An 18055-nucleotide genomic window follows, 5' to 3' on the forward strand; every position below is an offset into this window, starting at 1 on the left:
GAGTGCAAAGACCCTGTGGCACTGGCAGACTCTGGGACTGAGGGACTATGAAAGATCCATTTATTTCTGAGTGGTACAGTACTTTTGGCGTAAAAATCTGTAGCCTAAAAGTTCTTACCAGCACATTTAGGAGTAATTTTTGAATTTACATGCTTTTCCTCTGTGGGTCTGATGTGACCTCTCTTCCTATTACTCTGCTGTGCACAGTCTGAGTTCTGTAGTCAGTTGTATGAAACAGTCCCTGGCAGAGAGTGTCTGCAGGCCTTGATCAGCTCATTACTTCAAATAGTACGCAGAGCAGAGGTGAAGAGGGACTCCTTTTCCCAGTGATGTGGTGCCTGGAGGCAGGCTTTGCCTTTGGTGGGATGGGGACGGTCCTGTCCTTCAGTTTAGCAGGCACTGGGGTCCTGGCTGGAAGTGCAAGGTTGATAACCTCAGAGGACAAGGTCCCTTCTGTCCTCCCATCATGTCACCTGGCATGGGTTGTGGACCTTCTCTGTGCTGGGCACTCTCTAGTGCTTTGTTTTAACTAATTTAATTATAGTTTTAAGGTCAAATGTATTTTAGAAGTTAATGTTTATCTTAAAACTTTCCAAAGAGTAGAGGGAGAAACTAACAAGCCAGCTGTAGAAGTCAGTTTGTATTGTGGCCAGATCATAGCTGGGGAGGAGTGGGGCTGAGTGGGAGCTGGAAGTGGGTGTGTGGAGGGGGGGGGCGCATGTACACGTTTCCCAACCAGGAGGCTACAGGGCTACTGGGCCTTGGGAAATCTGGACTCTTCTCTCCAGCCTCTCCAGCTTTAGAGAGGTGTGGAAAGTCTACCTGACCTTATATCTGTATCATGTTGTCTCCCAAGAGTTCTGAGAGCAGACCCAAATTTCCTGCCCCTTATTAATCGGAAGGGGTGTGGTGTTGTACAGGGAGCCCCCTCACGTGGCTGGTCAGGATGTGTTCTCTGCTGGTTCATGCTTCCCCCTGAGGAGGGGAGGTGAACTAGGAGCTGAGGCCCAAATGGGGCAGGAGTGGATTGAAAAAGGGCCCCTGGGTGGTGTGCACTTTTCTATATTACTCTAGGTACTAATTCTGTTATTTCAGGGAGGTAAGTATTCAGATATCACCAAGGGCATTTATTTATATGTAAAAGCTTATGCAGCCTGGTAAAAAATTTTATGAGTTGTTTTAGACAAGGAATCTGTTAACATTTTCTTAAAGGACTAAATAGTAAATATTCTAGACTTTGTGGGACAAGAGGCAAAATTGAGGATATTATTAGTTATTTAATCCAACCATTTAAAAATGTAAGTACCATTTTGAGCTTGAGAGAGGGGGGGTCCTGCATGCTAATTCCTTACTGGACTACCTTAGCCCTCTGTTGATCCTAGGTTTTACGGAGTTTTTCTGCTGAGATTAGATTGGAAAAGTAGCACATTTCTCTTTGGAAAGGTGAAAGCTGATCAAAGTTAAGTCATAGAAGGTGTCAATACCCATTTATCCAAGCTCAGGTTACCAGAGCTATGGAAAGAATAGTTTCAGATCAAGTAAAAAGAAGTTCAAGTTTCATAATATTCTTAAAAACTCTGTTACCTCAAATACTTGATAAACCAGTTTATTGGGTTTAAGGGGTCACAAATGTCGGTTTCTAATTGCTGCCTTCTGTATTGTGATAATGTGTACTTCCTTCACTGCTGTTAAGGTAAAATCCAGGTGCCATAACTTGGCTACAGAGTTTCGGAAAACCAACCAGTGAGTGTGCCTGGGCACAGTCACACCAGGAGTGACCCCTGCGGGTGGCCTCACACTAGCGTTTCCACTGCATGTGTCAGGAGAAGTGTTGTGAAACAGAGAGGTGACTTTTTGAAGTGATGGCCAACTATCAGAATTTCAGAGCACAACTCAAAAAATCAAACAGTCGATTAAAAATGGGCAAAGGACTTCTTTTTTCCAAAGGAGATACACAGGTGGCCAACAAACAGATGAAGAGATGCTCAGTTTCATTCTTTATTAGAGAAATGCAGATCAAAACCGCTGAGAGACATCACCTCGCATTCACTAGGATGGCTATTTAAGAACAAACAAAAATGATAATGGGTATTGAAGAGGCTGTGGAGAAATTTGTAATCCTTGTGCACCGTGGGTGGGAATGGAGAATAATGTAGCTTCTGTGGAAAATACTATGGCAGTTTCTTTTAAAAAGTTACACAGAGAATTACCATAAGATCTGGCAAGCCCACTTCTGGGCATATCCCCAAAATTGAAAGTGGGGACTTGGTCTTTGTATACCATGTTCAGAGCAGCCAAAAGGTGGAAGAAACCCAAGAGCCCACTGAAGAATAAATGGATAAACAAAATGTGTGTCTATTTAGTGAAATGTTACTCAGCCTTAAAAAAGGAAAAAAAAAATTTTTATTTAATTTATTTTTTTTTTTGAGAGAGAGCACATATGTGCAGCAGTGGGGGGAGAAGATGGAAAGGTAGAGAGAGAGAATCTCAAGCAGGCTGCACACCCAGCTCGGAGCCTGACATGGGGCTTGATCTCACACCCCTAAGATCATGACCTGAGCTGAAATCAAGAGTCAGATGCTTAACTGACAGAGCCACCCAGGTGCCCCAGCCTTAAAAAAGGAAATTCTGACACCTGCTACATAAAACATGGATGAGTGTTGAGGACATTGTGCTATTTGAAACAAGCCAGTCACAAAAGACAAACTATGAGACATTTATATGGTGTCTCTAGGGTAGTCCCATTCACAGAGACAGAAGTTAGAATGGTGAGCTCTGGGGGCTAGGGGAGGGGAATGAGGAGCTGGTGTTTAATGGGGACAGATGAAAATTGGGCAGATGGAAAAGTGCTGGAGAAGGATGGTGATGATGGTTGCAGAATAATATGAATGTACTTAATGCCACTGAGCTGTGCACTTAAAAGTGGTTACAGTTGGGATGCCTGGGTGGCTCAGTTGGTTAAGCGGCTGCCTTTCGGCTCAGGTCGTGATCCCAGGGTCCTGGGATCGAGTCCTGCATCAGGTTCCTTGCTCAGCGGGGAGCCTGCTTCTCCCTCTGCCTCTCCCTGCCACTCTGTCTGCCTGTGCTCACTCTGAGAAATAAATAAATAAAATCTTAAAAAAAAAAAAAGTGGTTACAGTGGTTTGTACACAGTTTTAAAAAGAGATCAGGGATTCCCAAAGAAGTGCTTGTAATTATGTTACAGCACCATCTTTGCATTAAAATTCAAAAGTTGATTTTGATTTTTCTTTTTTCAAACAAAGTCTAGTTTTCTTCCATTTAACCTAGTTGTTGCCTACATGAAAAAAGCACGTTAAAGTAGTGGCAGAAGCTCTGAAATGGGGTTCGGGTCTGGGCTGAGACCATAATAGACAAAGATGTTGACCCCCTGCTTAACCCAAATTCACCACTGCAATTTCCAGAATGCCCCCTAGGGCATTCTCCATTCCCACCTGTCCCCCTCCGTCCCTAAATGAACTGCTGTCTTTTTTGTTGTTGTTGTTGTTAAGATTTTATTTTCTTATTTATTAGAGTGCAAGTTTGTGAGTGGCAGGGGGCAAAGGGGGAGGGAGAGGAGGAGGGAAGGAATCCCAAGAAGACTCAGCAGCATGGAGCCCAGAAGCACAGGCTTGATCCCATGACCTTGAGATCATGATCTGAATCCAAGAATCCAAGGCTCAAGAATCCAAGGCTCGGGCGCCTGGGTGGCTCAGTGGGTTAAGCCGCTGCCTTCGGCTCAGGTCATGATCTCAGGGTCCTGGGATCGAGTCCCGCATCGGGCTCTCTGCTCGGCAGGGAGCCTGCTTCCTCCTCTCTCTCTCTGCCTGCCTCTCTGCCTGCTTGTGATCTCTCTCTGTCAAATAAATAAATAAATCTTTAAAAAAAAAAAAAAAAAAAAAAAAAAGAATCCAAGGCTCAACTGACTGAGCCCCTTAGGTGTCCCCGACTGCTGTCTTTAGAATCTTAGAGGTGACTTGGCTGGAGCAGTGGAGAGGGAAAGGCCCTGTGGGCACTGCTGGACTGAGCTGCACTGACCTGAGCTGGCCCCACACGGCATGGCTCTAGGTGGCAGGGGCTCTTGGAGGGAGGGGGGCTGGTGTCTGATCCTCTCCCACAGTTCAGAGAAACCTGGCACCTGCCCTGGGGCTCCTGTTATTCCTCCCTGTCCTTGTCACCACTCCACACCCTTGCCGCCTGACCCAGCCTCATGTGGGAGATGTGTCATCCCCACAGGAGGGGGAAGATAACAAGGACTGTTGACTGCCACCCAGGGTTCCTGGAGATGGCTTTAGGATGCCTGTTACTCTGGCGAACTGAGTCTGTGTGCCTCTGAATGGACATGTGAGCTCAGCAGAAGTGCCTGTGAGATTCATGGCTTGTTGTTAAAGTTGCCTGTTCGTACGTTTTTGCTATTGTAACATATAAAAGGTAATATGTGTAGTAAGGATATAGCCTGAGTTCAGAAGGTAATCCTAAACATTGAACTTCTAATTCATAATGAAGATGGTCTGCTCTCTGGAAAGGGAAACTGGCAGCAGAGGAAGTATGTTGACTAACGGGGTACCTGCTCTCTCACATCTTCAGTGGACACAGCCTTTTCTTCTGGCTTAGGCTTTGGCGGGAACCTTCACTCTGGTGGGATTCCAGGCCTTGTGGCCTGACATTGTGCAACTGTCCCCAGAGGGGATTGCAGCTGCTTTGTATAAAGTCATCTTGCTCCTTGCGGCTCCCCGTCATGGGAACAAAGCATCATCTTCAGCATCCCAGTTTGGTCATGGCTCTGTGACCAGGTGGGGTTGGACCTGGATATGCAGGAGGCAGGGTGGATGACCTAGGCCACCAGCACCCTGTTTTTGGCCAGGTAGGTTTAATAGGGAGGTGGGAGAGTGTGAAAAGTCCATTCAGAAGAAGCTGAACTCTCTCAAGGTGGAGAGCAGGCCAGCGCTTCATGGGAAGGTCGTCATGGCTGCTCATTCGGGGGGAAGCTGTGGGTCTGGTCTAAGGGGCGGAGAGCTGCAGCCTTGCATGGTGATGCTGCTGTTCTGCTGTAGGTCGGTGGACCAGAGGGCATTCTGCAGAATGGGGCTGTGGATGACAGCGTGGCCAAGACCAGCCAGTTGTTGGCTGAGTTGAACTTCGAAGAAGATGAGGAGGATACCTATTACACTAAGGATCTCCCTGTACATGCCTGCAGGTAAGTGCTGATGGCGGAGGCATGGACTTATGTCCTAGAGCTCTTGCATTCTGAGTGGGTTTGCTGGCTTTGGAAGCCCATGTAAGTTGATGGATTGTGACATTTGTTAGTCCAAAATAAGAAGGTTCTTCAGGCCAGTGTATACATAGTCCTTGTTACTGGGCAGGAGGGTGGAATCAGCCCTCTCATACCCGATTCACCCAGAGGCCTTCTCTCAGGTCCTGGTGGGTCCCAGTACCTGTCTCACTCACTCATTTGAAATGAATTACATTTGGTGAGGACTTGGGTTTAGAGAGTAAAAACAGCAGCTAAGATTTCTTTTACAAATAGATGATTGTAGGATACTTTAAAATATCTGCCTCTCTGATGAGTTCAAAATTCCCCAAAAGTTGGTATTAAATAGCCAGTGGCTTGAACTGCTTGTTGACCAAATTTGGAATTCTCACCTAGAGCAGGACCCATCCCTTGTATCTGGACCCATAAGATGAGACTTGTGTTTAGTTTTTTGTTACACATACACAAGGAAATTGAAACCAAAAGAGATGAATTGATCTTGTTCAGGGCACTTGGCCAGTCAGGCCACTCTGGGCCTGAGCCATGTCACTGTCTTGCCGACCTCCCAGGCCACTGCTCCTTGGAAGGTTGTACCCACCACAGGACAGAGTGCTGCTCTGTTCCCTGCTTTGTCGGGAGACTTTTTTTTTTTTTTAACATTATTTTGGGTTTTTGTTTTTAACTTTATTTTGGCTCTTTTCTTACTTGTTTACAAATGTTTTTACGTATGTGTTAATGATGTTTTCGTGTTCCTGTTATCTACACATTTGCCGAAGAAGTGGTTCTGGTAAAGTTGCAGGTGCTTAGTTTGCATATGCCCTTACCCACCCGGCTGTCCCCATGGTGTGGGGGGTTGGAGGGAAGGTTCTTGGCTGGAGCACATTATAGTTTGAGACTGAGGCTTGGCTTCATACACATACAGAATTCTGTGGTGAGCTGGTTTTTGTTTTTGATGTGTTTGTTGGTTTTCAGAAGAATGAGGCTGGGGGCTCTCTCGAGGTGCTCCTTGCAAGCTTGAGCTCAGGCTGCAACCCGCACCCGGCGACCCTTTGTTGCTGGGTCTGAGCTGAGCGTTCCCAGGAGCATGGCGCCCTCTGCCGGGAAGTGGAGCGTCTTTTGAACACAGCGTGGTCCCAGCTTAACTCTGTGTGCCCCAAGCCAAGGATGCTGATTTCCCTGCTTAAATCAGGGCTCCTGAAACTTAAGTCCAAGGTGGGGTAGCTAGGAATTGCTTTGGGGTGTCAGACTTCTGCTGTTGGGTTCCCCTGGCACCTTCCACAGCTCTCATCCCCCACCTGGCAGAGGCTTTGCTGTTTCCTAGGGCCTCTCTCTCGGGAAGCCTCACAGCACCCTGTACCCCTTCCCTGCATTTGCAAGATCAGGACGCCTCTGCAGTTAACTGATTGGATTTTGCTAGTGGGATCGTTGGGTTTGAGTATGTGTTTAATGAAAAATTTTAAAATGTTGTAAGAGGAAAGAATTTTACATCCTGCCAAATTAAAACCAGAGAGAGATCTTCCAGCTTTAACTGTTGATGTTTTGACTTTTTTAGTTACTGCGGAATACACGATCCTGCTTGCGTGGTTTACTGTAACACCAGCAAGAAGTGGTTCTGTAACGGGCGTGGAAATACTTCTGGCAGGTAGATAATCAGACCGCGCATGTGTCTTTAATCAGTGCTGTGCTCAGATTTGTGTGTAAATTATGGAAATGTTGAAGCAAAAGCACAATATAAAATCACGCTAACAAACCTGGTTTTTTCCCTCCTCTGTGACTGGTTTAACTTGAAACAGATGGTGGTGTGTGAATGCCTTAATGTATTTACCCTTGATTTATTCTCTGTGGTTCTTTTATTATGCAAGTAGGGTTGGCTTAATTCTCATTCCCAGTTTTTATTTATATTTTTCTGCAAGATGAGCTCCTGGCACACCCATTCATCTTCATTACTGGGTGCCTGGGGAGGATGTTCCCAGGACAGTAATGGGCATCCATGGGAGCCGCTTCCTGAGAAGGCTCCCTCTGGCCTTAGCTCATCGGAGCAGTCCTGAGGTTAATACGGGCCAGATCCTGAATCATCGGATTAAATTAAGTTCACTTGACTATCGTCTCTGGGCTTCCCTTCCTGCTGTTGATCAGCAGCAGCTGTGACTAGGTCTCTTGTTTTGTGTTTTGTGTTTGGGGTGAGACCAGTTTTGTGCTGGTGCTTGGATTTCAGCACAGAATCCAGTCCTGTGTCCCTCCAGAGCTGCCGTGTTGTGTGACAGCTCACACTACTGTCACAGAGAAGCAGAGCAGAGTCTTGTAGGGCTCCAGGCCGCTAACAAGAAAGCAGCATCTTCTGGGGTTCGTGTTTTGGAGACATACAGTGACAAAAGCCCATAGGCAGGTTTATTTGCACAGAGTCCCCACCCTTCCTGTGTCTTCCACAGCTGCATGCCAGGGCTCACCATCTTGTGCTGCCTGAGGACACAGTGGTCAGATCTCGAGTCATCTTAGAGTTAGCAATGCAAACTGTGGGATTCTAGATGAGGCAAAATGGGCTGATGTTTAATTCTACAGATTTGAAAGAAAAAGTGTCTTCAGGGTAACCAGATTCATGTCCCATTTTCAGAATGTTCTGGGTAATTTCATCATTACTGTGGTTGCATTAGTTCCTCTCCTTCAGGAAAAGCAATTAAATAAAACTTCTTAGCTGGCAACCCCATCTTCCGGTCAGCAGAGCCAAGATCAGGGAAGTTAGTGAAAGGCCTCTAAGAGAAAATAGACTCCATCAGCCAGCACTGAGTGTTTGCATGAGGCCAGATGGTAGAAATGATGGGACAGCCACTTGCCTTCAGGGAGCTTCCAGTATAATGGGGTGAGGTGGGTGTAGAAAAGACGGGAGGAAGTCAGTCTGGTAAAATGCCCAGTTGTGACAGTTTCAGAAGAGAGGGTGCTCTGTGGGTACAGAGAGTGGTGACAGCTGGTTAGATAATCTGACTGGCTTCCTGGGCTAGAACAGGCCAGAGAGGGTTGGAATGTGGAGCCTGAGCCGAAGCTTGCAACAGCAGGGGTTTCCCCGAGGTGCGGCCAGGCGGTATCTGACAGACCCGCAGCATGGCTGTAGGTAGCTGGGGGAGACTAAGGCAGAGCCATGCACCATGCGTGGACCCCAGGCGAGGCCAGCTTGTCTTAGGTGGAGTTCATAAGCCCTGGGTGTCGGTGAGCTGTGTCCCGGAAATGGGAGGGACAGCAGAATCCTGGCCACGCGGCAGCAAGGAAGGAGCCGGGACAGCGTGGTTTCAGAAGGTTTAGAGCCGGCCCTGTGCTTCCTGAGTGTAGCCCTGAGCCCCGTTGCTCTATATTTTTTACTGCCCTCAGGTTTCTAATATGTTTGGTTATCAAGTTTCCTGGCCTGCAGCAAGGTAGGAGGGGCTGTTGCTCCTGAAAGCAGGCACAGGGACCCGGAGAAGCAATGGAAAGCAGCAGCAGCCGAGAAGCCTCAGCAAGCCGAGAGGAGCCATGGAAGGGGCAGGCCTCTTGCCTCTCTGGGACAGCAGCTTTGGCCTTAGCCATAAGTTCATTCACGCCCTGTATGGAGGATTTCAGAAAGCAGGAACTAAAAAAAAGGAGCAGGAACTATGTGAAACATGTTAGGAAACATGTTAGTTTTCCTTAAAGGCTGTTCAAGTCGGATTGATTTTTGCGCTCAGTGGGGAACCAGTTCAGGGGCGGGCTGATCCCCTGGGACGCCAGATGGATGAGGTGTGACCGCCCCTGCTAATGGACTGTGAACGGTACCGGAACTTTTAACGGGGGGCTCGAAAATTGGAAGTGGTGAAAAGCCAAACTTTGGGTGTTAACTATTTATCATTTCCTGGTTTCAGCCACATTGTAAATCACCTCGTGAGGGCAAAATGCAAAGAGGTGACTCTGCACAAGGATGGGCCCCTGGGGGAGACAGTTCTGGAGTGTTACAACTGCGGCTGCCGCAATGTCTTCCTCCTCGGCTTCATCCCTGCCAAGGCCGACTCAGTAGTGGTGCTGCTGTGCAGGTGAGGGGCGGGTGCATTCAGCCCCAGTGGGCGGAGAGGTGTGAGGATATTTGGGGGCTGGGACTAGTTAGAGAACTGGGAATGCTGAGTAACTCTTCTGGGGTGTGTTCTGGTTAAATCATAAAAAGAATTCTGTAACAACAGTGTTAAGAGTTTTGAGAGTTCAGAGCTCAAGTGCATGGGGAGAGGCAACGTATTACTAACAATTTAAAGGTAATACGATCACATAGTAAGATGTAGGGAACGTCACTTTGGGATGAAAGGTAAGCCTTGTGGGTGGAGGTCATCCTCACCTGGGCTCTTCCCGCCCTTGGTGTCTCTGTAGGCAGCCCTGCGCCAGTCAGAGCAGCCTCAAGGACATCAACTGGGACAGCTCCCAGTGGCAGCCCCTGATCCAGGACCGCTGCTTCCTCTCTTGGCTGGTCAAGATCCCTTCTGAGCAGGAGCAGCTGCGGGCCCGGCAGATCACTGCCCAGCAGATCAACAAGCTGGAGGAGCTCTGGAAGGTGAGGGCCTGCCGAGAATGCAAAATTGCCTCAGCGTGGTTCTTGTCCAGGGAGAGCTGCTGAGAGTGTTTCTGGAACAGGAGATTCCAGAAGCAACTTGAGGGAGAGACTGCAGTCTCTACCTGGAATGGCCCTTTGGTGGAATCCCACAGGCACCTTCTGCTGGGCCTCTGGGAAAGGACAGCTCTGGTTGTTGGAATTTTTTCTCTTATTGCAGAGGAGGAGGGAGAGCAGAAATGGCCCTGGGCGGCTGTGGGTGCATATGTCAGGGGGAGCCGGGCCTGGGGAAACAGGACTGTGAGGGTGCTGGGAGACCTTGTTGGGCCTGTAACGTGTCTGAGCCAGGGTGACTCCAGGCCAGGGGTGAATGTTCAGGGGAAAAGGAGTCCGGGTCACAAAAGTCAGAGAGGCAGGGCCCACAACGGCTGGATGAGCAGAGGGGAGGGGCTTCCTGGTTGGGTAGTGGGGTGTCTGCCCTGCCCAACAGACCCAGTTCTCTAGGGAAGCCCTTCTCTGGTTCTGGCTGTTCAGCTTTTATGATAAAGTTTTAGTAATTGGGCTATAAATTTTAATTGCCTGTGTAATCCAAAATCTTTTTTTCCCTTTTTTTAAGATTTTATTCATTTATTTGACAGAGAGAGAGATCACAAGTAGGCAGAGAGAGAAGGGGAAGCGGGCTTGCCGCTGAGCAGAGAGCCCGATGCGGGGCTCAGTCCCGGGACCCTGGGATCATGACCTGAGCCGAAGGCAGAGGCTTAACCCACTGAGCCACCCAGGTGCCCCCCCATAATCCAAAATCTTAAATGTAAATTTATTTTCACTTTGAGTGCAAGTCAAAATATTTCTCAAGTGTCTCTAGCAAGGTACCTTTCTGCTTCGATTTTTGGATGGCCAGAACTTTTTTTTTTTTTTAAGATTTTATTTATTTATTTGACAGGCAGAGATCACAAGTAGGCAAAGAGGCAGGCGGTGGGGGTGGGGGAAGCAGGCTCCCTGCTGAGCAGAGAGCCCGATGCGGAGCTCGATCCCAGGACCCCAAGATCATGACCCAAGCTGAAGGCAGAGGCTTTAACCACTGAGCCACCCAGGCGCCCCCTCTTTTAAAATATTTTATTAGAGAGATCACAAGCAGAGGGGAGGGGAAGAGGGAGAAGTAGACTCCCTGCTAAGCGGCGAGCCTGATGCGGGACTCAATCCCAGGACCCCAGGATCATGACCCGAGTCGAAGGCAAATGCTTAACTGACTGAGCCACCCAGGCTCCCCAGAACTCTTTGACTTTTCCTGTTTATAGCTAATACCAAATACTGTTCTGTCCCTGCCAGAGAAGAGTGTGTCACCCCTATTGGTGCAGTACAGGGTGAGGAGGAAACTGGGGGGCTGGGGGAAGAAGAAGGGCCTCCCCTTTTGTTTACACAGAGAACTGGTGGTCTTCTGGCAACCCCAAAGCGGTATTCTCTCTCCTGGTTCAGGGGCTAGGCATTTGTTGGGGAACGTAGCCAATTTGATGGTCTAGGCATGTCAGGCTATGTCCCTGGCGTGACATCACCAGTATTTACCCTGCTGGTGTAGCCCTGGGCAGGGGCAGGGGTAACGGCAATGGCAAGGACTGAAGGGTGTGCAGAGACCCAGCCAGTGTCTGTGTCCCTGTGCCCCGTACACTTCCCCATACGAGGACTCTCCTCCTGGGGTGGATGCCACCGGCAACGGTGCCCTCTGTACGATGCTTGTTCTGACAGGTGACGGATAGGCCTTGCTCTTCTAGGGACTCGTGAGCCTGCTTGTAGTTCCTTTCGTATATAGGCGAAAATGGGGAAGAACAGGCGCGGTGCTTGTCTTCTAGGAAAATCCTTCTGCCACCTTGGAGGACCTGGAGAAGCCAGGTGTGGACGAGGAGCCGCAGCACGTGCTCCTGCGGTATGAGGACGCCTACCAGTACCAGAACATATTCGGGCCTCTGGTCAAGCTGGAGGCTGACTACGATAAGAAACTGAAAGAGTCCCAGGTGATGTGGTGTGTGCAGGAGGGTTTCGGTCATTTAACACAGCATCTCTCCTAAGGTCTGGGGAGGGCGGTTTCCTCTGCAAACGGCGGATGCTGACGTGGGCCGAGGCGCAGTGCCCGGAGACGGACGGTGGATTGAGGGCAGGCGAGGGAGCGACCCTTGGGCTGATGCCTGGTTGCTCGGAGCTAAACACCGGCCTGAGTGTTTTCTGATTTAAAATCCAGCCAAAATCTCTCACAGTCAGGGTTGCGTCCTTTGCCCACGGCTGTGAGAGCCCGGGCCGAGGAGCCTGTGGCACACCGAGGGCACTTCTGGCACCGGTCTCATGAAGAGCACGTGTAGGAAGCGGGAGCTCCGAGGATCGGCCGCCAGCTGCTTCTTCCTCCGCAGTTCACAGAGAAGCCGCCTCCGAGAGCAGCCGTCGAGTGGGGGTCTCCTGGTCGTCTGGAGCGGGTTCTGGGGGTCCTCATGGCTTCTGTCCTGGATGTGCCCTTGCTGGTGTTGCAGGCGGTTGGCTGCTGCACGCAGCACACTGACATCGTGGCTTGTGAGGGCGCCATAGGGCGCGCAGCTGTGGAAACCCAGACACGAGGAGTCCAGGCCCGTGTCTGTGTCTCAGGCTAACAGGGCTCTTATTTTTCATGTGCTCAGACTCAAGATAACATCACGGTCAGGTGGGACCTGGGCCTTAACAAGAAGAGAATCGCCTACTTCACTTTGCCCAAGACTGACTCTGGTAATGAGGATTTAGTCATAATTTGGTTAAGAGGTGATTTTAAGTTTTAAAATATTTGTGACCATAAGTAGCATAAAATTCCTAGTTTCTCCCTTGTAAAGTGTCCCTTAATTTGAACTCTTCATGATGGCAGCCTCGGCACATGTTGAAAACGCTAATTTTCTTGCTGTGTTTTCTCTGTAAGATATGCGGCTCATGCAGGGGGATGAGATATGTCTGAGGTACAAAGGGGATCTGGCACCCCTGTGGAAAGGGATCGGCCACGTCATCAAGGTCCCTGATAGTATCCTTTGCGTACAGATGGGTGAGCTTGTCCTGAGCACAGGTGGCCTGCATGGGGTCACCGCAGGTGGAGGAAAGGGCATCGTAGGCGGCCTTGGCTCAGGGGGCCCCTCTGACTGGCATTTGCCACTGAGTCCTTGCTTCAGTTGTGCTGTGCGGATGTGTCCAGCTCTGCGCCCCAGGGCTCTGGAGGCTCAGTTGGAATCCCGGCCGGGATGCGACTGCTTCATGCCGGGCGCTGCCCTCGCGCTCACAGGGAGGATGTGGGAGCTGGCAGTGGGGGGCCTGGACCCCACGGCGGCATCTGCTGATGAGGGTGGGCCAGGTGGGCGGTGTCTGCTAATGTTTGGCACAGAGGAGGCTCTTTCTCCCCGGTAACCCAGTGAAGGCTCCTCAGAAAGGTAAACCCAGCTTTTGACAACGACGAAACTTAACTCAGCGGCACAGATTATGGCGATGAGATCGCCATTGAGCTTCGGAGCAGTGTGGGTGCGCCTGTGGAGGTGACGCATAACTTCCAGGTGGATTTCGTGTGGAAGTCCACCTCATTTGATAGGTACGTGTGCCTTGGCCCTGCAGGCTCTGCTGGCTCTGCTTCCGTGCCTGGCCCAGGGCGCGGCTTCTGCCTCCAGCGTCTCAGTGATCATCCTCGTCTGCGGGGGCTGTGTTGTGCGCATCGCCGACCTCGAGTTCTCCTTCCAGGATGCAGAGTGCATTGAAAACGTTCGCTGTGGATGAGACGTCCGTCTCGGGCTACATCTACCATAAGCTGCTCGGGCATGAGGTGGAGGACGTGATCATCAAGTGCCAGCTGCCCAAACGCTTCACGGCACAGGGGCTCCCCGACCTCAACCACTCCCAGGTGCCCACCTGCCCTGGGGCGGGGCGCGGCGCGGCGCAGTGCGGGCCCAGCTGGCAGGGCCTGCTGGGGCGGGCGTTCCCACCACTCCCCGGGTCTGGCTGCCACCTCACGACTACCTGTTATCTGAAGGTTTATGCTGTCAAGACTGTGCTGCAGAGACCGCTGAGTTTGATCCAGGGACCACCAGGCACAGGGAAGACAGTGACCTCTGCCACCATCGTCTACCATCTCGCGCGGCAGGGCAATGGGTAGGACTCGGGGTAGCCCAAGGTGGGAAGAGAGAGACCTGTCTGCCAGGACGTCTGGGGGCCCCTGTTACCTGGCACGCTGGGTTTTACATTATTTGTATGAGAACATTATTTGTATGAGATCTGGCCTCTGTGGTTGCTCTTCCCAAGCAAGCCTGCTGCTCCAGTAAGGGCCGTGGTGGGGCAGCAGGTGTCGGGCCCGTACGCATCACGGACTTTGAGAGTCTTTACGGTGCTGACGGGGGTAGAGATGCAGGATTCCGTTAGTAGCGTAGCTGCACATGAGAAGCGTGTCAACCAGGTGGGAGCTGGAAGCTCCAGACCAGTGGGGTTTTTTGCTTCTCCAGCTTTGTTCACTCCTGGCTTTAGTCTTAGGTCACAAGTTGGGGGACTCCACTCTCTGGGAGTCAGAAAAACAGTCTTAACAGTTAGCATTTCCTGAATTTCCTCTGGCTGAGCTCTGAGACATTTGTTCACCTTGTGTTGAAGGCCTGTGCTCGTCTGTGCTCCAAGTAACATAGCTGTGGACCAGCTGACTGAGAAGATCCACCAGACTGGGCTGAAGGTCGTGCGGCTCTGTGCCAAGAGCCGTGAGGCCATTGACTCCCCAGTGTCCTTCCTGGCCCTGCACAACCAGATCAGGAACATGGATAGGTGGGTGTGGGGTAGCCTGCCTCGAGCGTGGCACGTGTCCTGGGCGCGGTCCCTGGCAACACCTGGCTCCCCTGCCTGCTGACGTGTCACGGTGCTTCCAGCATGCCAGAGCTGCAGAAGCTGCAGCAGCTGAAGGACGAGACGGGGGAGCTGTCCTCTGCTGACGAGAAGCGGTACCGGGCCCTGAAGCGCACCGCCGAGAGGGAGCTGCTCATGGTGAGCTCTTAACCACTGGGCTGCTCGGTTCTGTTTGGCTGTGGGACCTGTTTCAGTGTGCCGGGCAGACCATGGCGCCTTTACGGCAGTTTATTTTGCGTTTGAGAAAACGTTGATACCTCCCACGTTTGCCTTCTCAGTGGTTGCACATCTTGGCCTGTAGGTGGGTCTGGAACACTCTCTGCTCTTCTATAGCAAACCAAGCAAGGTTTCCCCAGCTCTGCACTGCCTCTCGGAGGCTCTCTTGAGGCACAGAACCACATCTGTGCTGAGAGGTTTTCTTGATGAAGCTAGATCAGTTAGGATCTCAGAAGGTAGTGCCACTACAGTCTGGATGTAGATATTGTCCAGGTGGGACAGCGGCCTGTTTCCGTAGGTGTCAGGGAGGGCGCAAACCAGTGCCCTGCCCCACCTGCCCTTGGGGACCTGATAGCATTTACCATGCAAGTTCCCTGATGTTTTGCCTGCTCTCGTCTTCAGAACGCAGATGTCATCTGCTGCACGTGTGTGGGTGCAGGGGACCCGAGGCTTGCCAAGATGCAGTTCCGCTCCATTTTAATTGACGAGAGCACCCAGGCCACTGAACCAGAGTGCATGGTCCCTGTGGTCCTTGGCGCCAAGCAGGTGGGCCATTCACCGTCGTCCTGTTTGAAAACCAGTGTGTGTTCTCTCTTTCCAGTTCCGTGTCATTCTCAGCGCTGGGGGGTTGTTTTTGGTAATGCTTTGTAGTGCTGTGTGATGTCTTGGCAGAGCAGAGGGGTGCCCAGTGGGCTTACTGAGGGTTCTTGGAAGGATGGGTTTCCCCACCTCTTGTGGGTCCTGAGTGCAAGTCTGTTGTTCCATGTTTAGGTTTCCCCTGCTATCCAACAGTAAAGCTCTGCCTTGAAACCTCTCACAAGCCAAAATGGGATAAAGTGAAGAATATCCCTGCTTTCTGAAAATTCATATTACACTGCTTTGCTTTTACAGAAGACCTCCGGTAGTATCTGTTTCTGACAACCAAAAGAAATGATAAGATTTTTGCTTTTACGACAAACGCTGTTGCCATGCTAAGGGAGGTCTTTCATAAAAGAGAAGTGATGTGACCAAGCTTGTTTGGGAAAGGTGGATACCTGGATGTGGGGGCGGTTTCCCGTGCTGGTTGGCTCTTACTGCTTGAGTCCTACATGACTGGGTGGTCGTAGAACACCAGGGCCCTTTCGTGCCCCCTACGCAGACGTCTCCTGTTTCATACTTGAGATCCTCACCTGTGTGGGCCTCTCACCACAGCTCATCCTCGTGGGCGATCACTGCCAGCTGGGCCCTGTGGTGATGTGCAAGAAAGCGGCCAAAGCGGGACTGTCTCAGTCGCTCTTCGAGCGCCTGGTGGTGCTGGGCATCCGCCCCATCCGCCTGCAGGTCCAGTACCGGATGCATCCCGCACTCAGCGCCTTCCCTTCCAACATCTTCTACGAGGGCTCCCTCCAGAACGGCGTCACTGCAGGTAGCGCTCAACCCGCAGTGGGGGGCCAAAGGGAACTGAGCCTGGCGAGATGACACCTGTTGTCACTGCCTAAGTTGTCTTATGTGGTGATCTCATGTGTAAGGGGCACCTCAGAGAGGTACAGTGGTCTGCGGGATGGCGTGTCCCCCCTGGAGTGTGGAACATCCTTGGCATGTGGCCGTGGGGGAGCTTGACCTGGTGAAATGCAGAGTCACTACCTGAGAACTCACACCTTGGGCTTATCACACAGCGGACAGAACGGGAGGTGGCAGAGCCGACTGTTCCTCCCACTCCTTACCCTGTTGTTCTCGAAACCCGGGCCCTGGGGCTTCACAGGACGGAGGTTAGAACTACCCTCGTGATAATACTGAGGCATTGTATGCCCTTTTGCCATGAGGACGCTCGTGCTGAGGGTGTAGAGGCAACCCTGGAGGGCTGCTGGCTGGTGCCTTGGCATCAGTGGGGACAGTGCTGCCAGACTACCATGTGTCGTCACTGCCACATGCTTGCAGCAGGCAAGACCCTGAATGCCTCAGTGACGCGTACTCACTTTGTGCACATCCATATGACCCTGTGCGTGTCGAGGTAGGGAGCTCTTCTAAGACACTTGGCAAGTATGGTAGGTGTTTTTAAAAGGACTCAGGGACACAGTATGGTCAGTCATTCAGACTGAGGTGTTCAGCAGGTTCTTTCCCAGAAATGATCAAAGTGAGTCAGCCTGTGGCTTCAAGGAAAACAATTGACAATACTTATCTCCAGTGATAAAACCTAAGGACTCAAAATGAAAAGCAGAATTTTGGAAAACTCATGTTCCTGATCTGGGCCAACCAAGTCTCTCCAATGTCGAGTGGCTTTTCTGATGAGATCTGTGGTAGTGACAAGTGTCTATGAAGTGTGTGAGTCTTTTGGGAGCTCTGACTTGGTGAACAAGTACTTTCCATTCTGATGGCCCACAAGGATGTTACAAAGTCAGAGGCCATCCCAAGGGCAGGCAGAGGAGAAAAGCCATCACCAACCTGCAGGGTGACCTCCTATGCAGCTTTGGTGTGGATTCAGGCAGAATCCCACGATTGTGGAGAAAGTTAGAAAACATTCTTCCCTTTTCCAATTCCGTCCCATCTGTGAGGTCCGATTGTCCTACTGCGGGGGCTGATGCGAGACTGTGCACAGAAGCAGTCAGCCACAGCTGAGTTGTAGAAACTCGAGATGTATATTTTCATGGGAAATACTACTTTTCATTAAAAATTTTTGCTGATATGTTTATTTTTAAAGGAATTCATAAGTATTTTATGTTTCTGGGTTTAAAATGTAGTAAATGTCACTAGATGTAAACTATGGAAATGGTAGCTGCTTGGATTCCTCAACTTTTTAGGGCATATAAGGGATCCTGAGAATGGCATTCCTTTTTATTTATTTATTTATTTATTTTTTTAAAGATTTTTATTTATTTATTTGACAGAGAGCGGGAATAGAAGCAGGAGGAATGGGAGTAGGGAGGAGGCACTGCCGAGCAGGGAGCCTGATTCGGGGGTTGATCACAGGACCCTGGGATCGTGACCTGAATCGAAGGCAGACATTTAACTGAGCCATCCAGGTGCCCCGAGACTGGCTTGCTTTTTTTCTTCATTTTTTAAAAAAGATTATTTATTTATTTATTTGACAGAGATCACAAGTAGGCAGAGAGGGAGAGGAGAAAGCAGGCACCCCACCAAGTAGAGAGCCCCATGTAGGTCTGGATCCCAGGGCCCTGGGATCATGACCTGAGCCAAAGGCAGAGGTTTTA

At 50.5% G+C, this 18055-nt stretch overlaps 1 protein-coding gene across 3 annotated transcripts in view; it reads left to right on the forward strand.

The window, feature by feature from the left end:
• Positions 1-18055, forward strand: part of UPF1 (UPF1 RNA helicase and ATPase) — a 222477-nt gene that overhangs the window by 193959 nt on the left and 10463 nt on the right. For 2 of the 3 annotated variants that reach the window (XM_059160565.1, XM_059160563.1), the window contains exons 2-15: positions 5052-5194; positions 6801-6890; positions 9115-9282; positions 9608-9788; positions 11630-11791; positions 12443-12560; positions 12712-12810; positions 13257-13365; positions 13512-13671; positions 13801-13919; positions 14409-14573; positions 14675-14789; positions 15270-15413; positions 16059-16272. In XM_059160565.1, coding sequence (XP_059016548.1) covers positions 12714-12810; positions 13257-13365; positions 13512-13671; positions 13801-13919; positions 14409-14573; positions 14675-14789; positions 15270-15413; positions 16059-16272 — 1123 coding nt within the window. In that variant the 5' untranslated portion in view covers positions 5052-5194; positions 6801-6890; positions 9115-9282; ... (2 more) ...; positions 12443-12560; positions 12712-12713. The remainder of the gene's footprint in view (positions 1-5051; positions 5195-6800; positions 6891-9114; positions 9283-9607; positions 9789-11629; positions 11792-12442; positions 12561-12711; positions 12811-13256; positions 13366-13511; positions 13672-13800; positions 13920-14408; positions 14574-14674; positions 14790-15269; positions 15414-16058; positions 16273-18055) is intronic. The other variant, XM_059160564.1, reaches the window with a different exon arrangement.

Source organism: Mustela lutreola, chromosome 2, assembly GCF_030435805.1.
Source record: "Mustela lutreola isolate mMusLut2 chromosome 2, mMusLut2.pri, whole genome shotgun sequence".
Lineage (NCBI taxonomy): Eukaryota > Metazoa > Chordata > Mammalia > Carnivora > Mustelidae > Mustela > Mustela lutreola.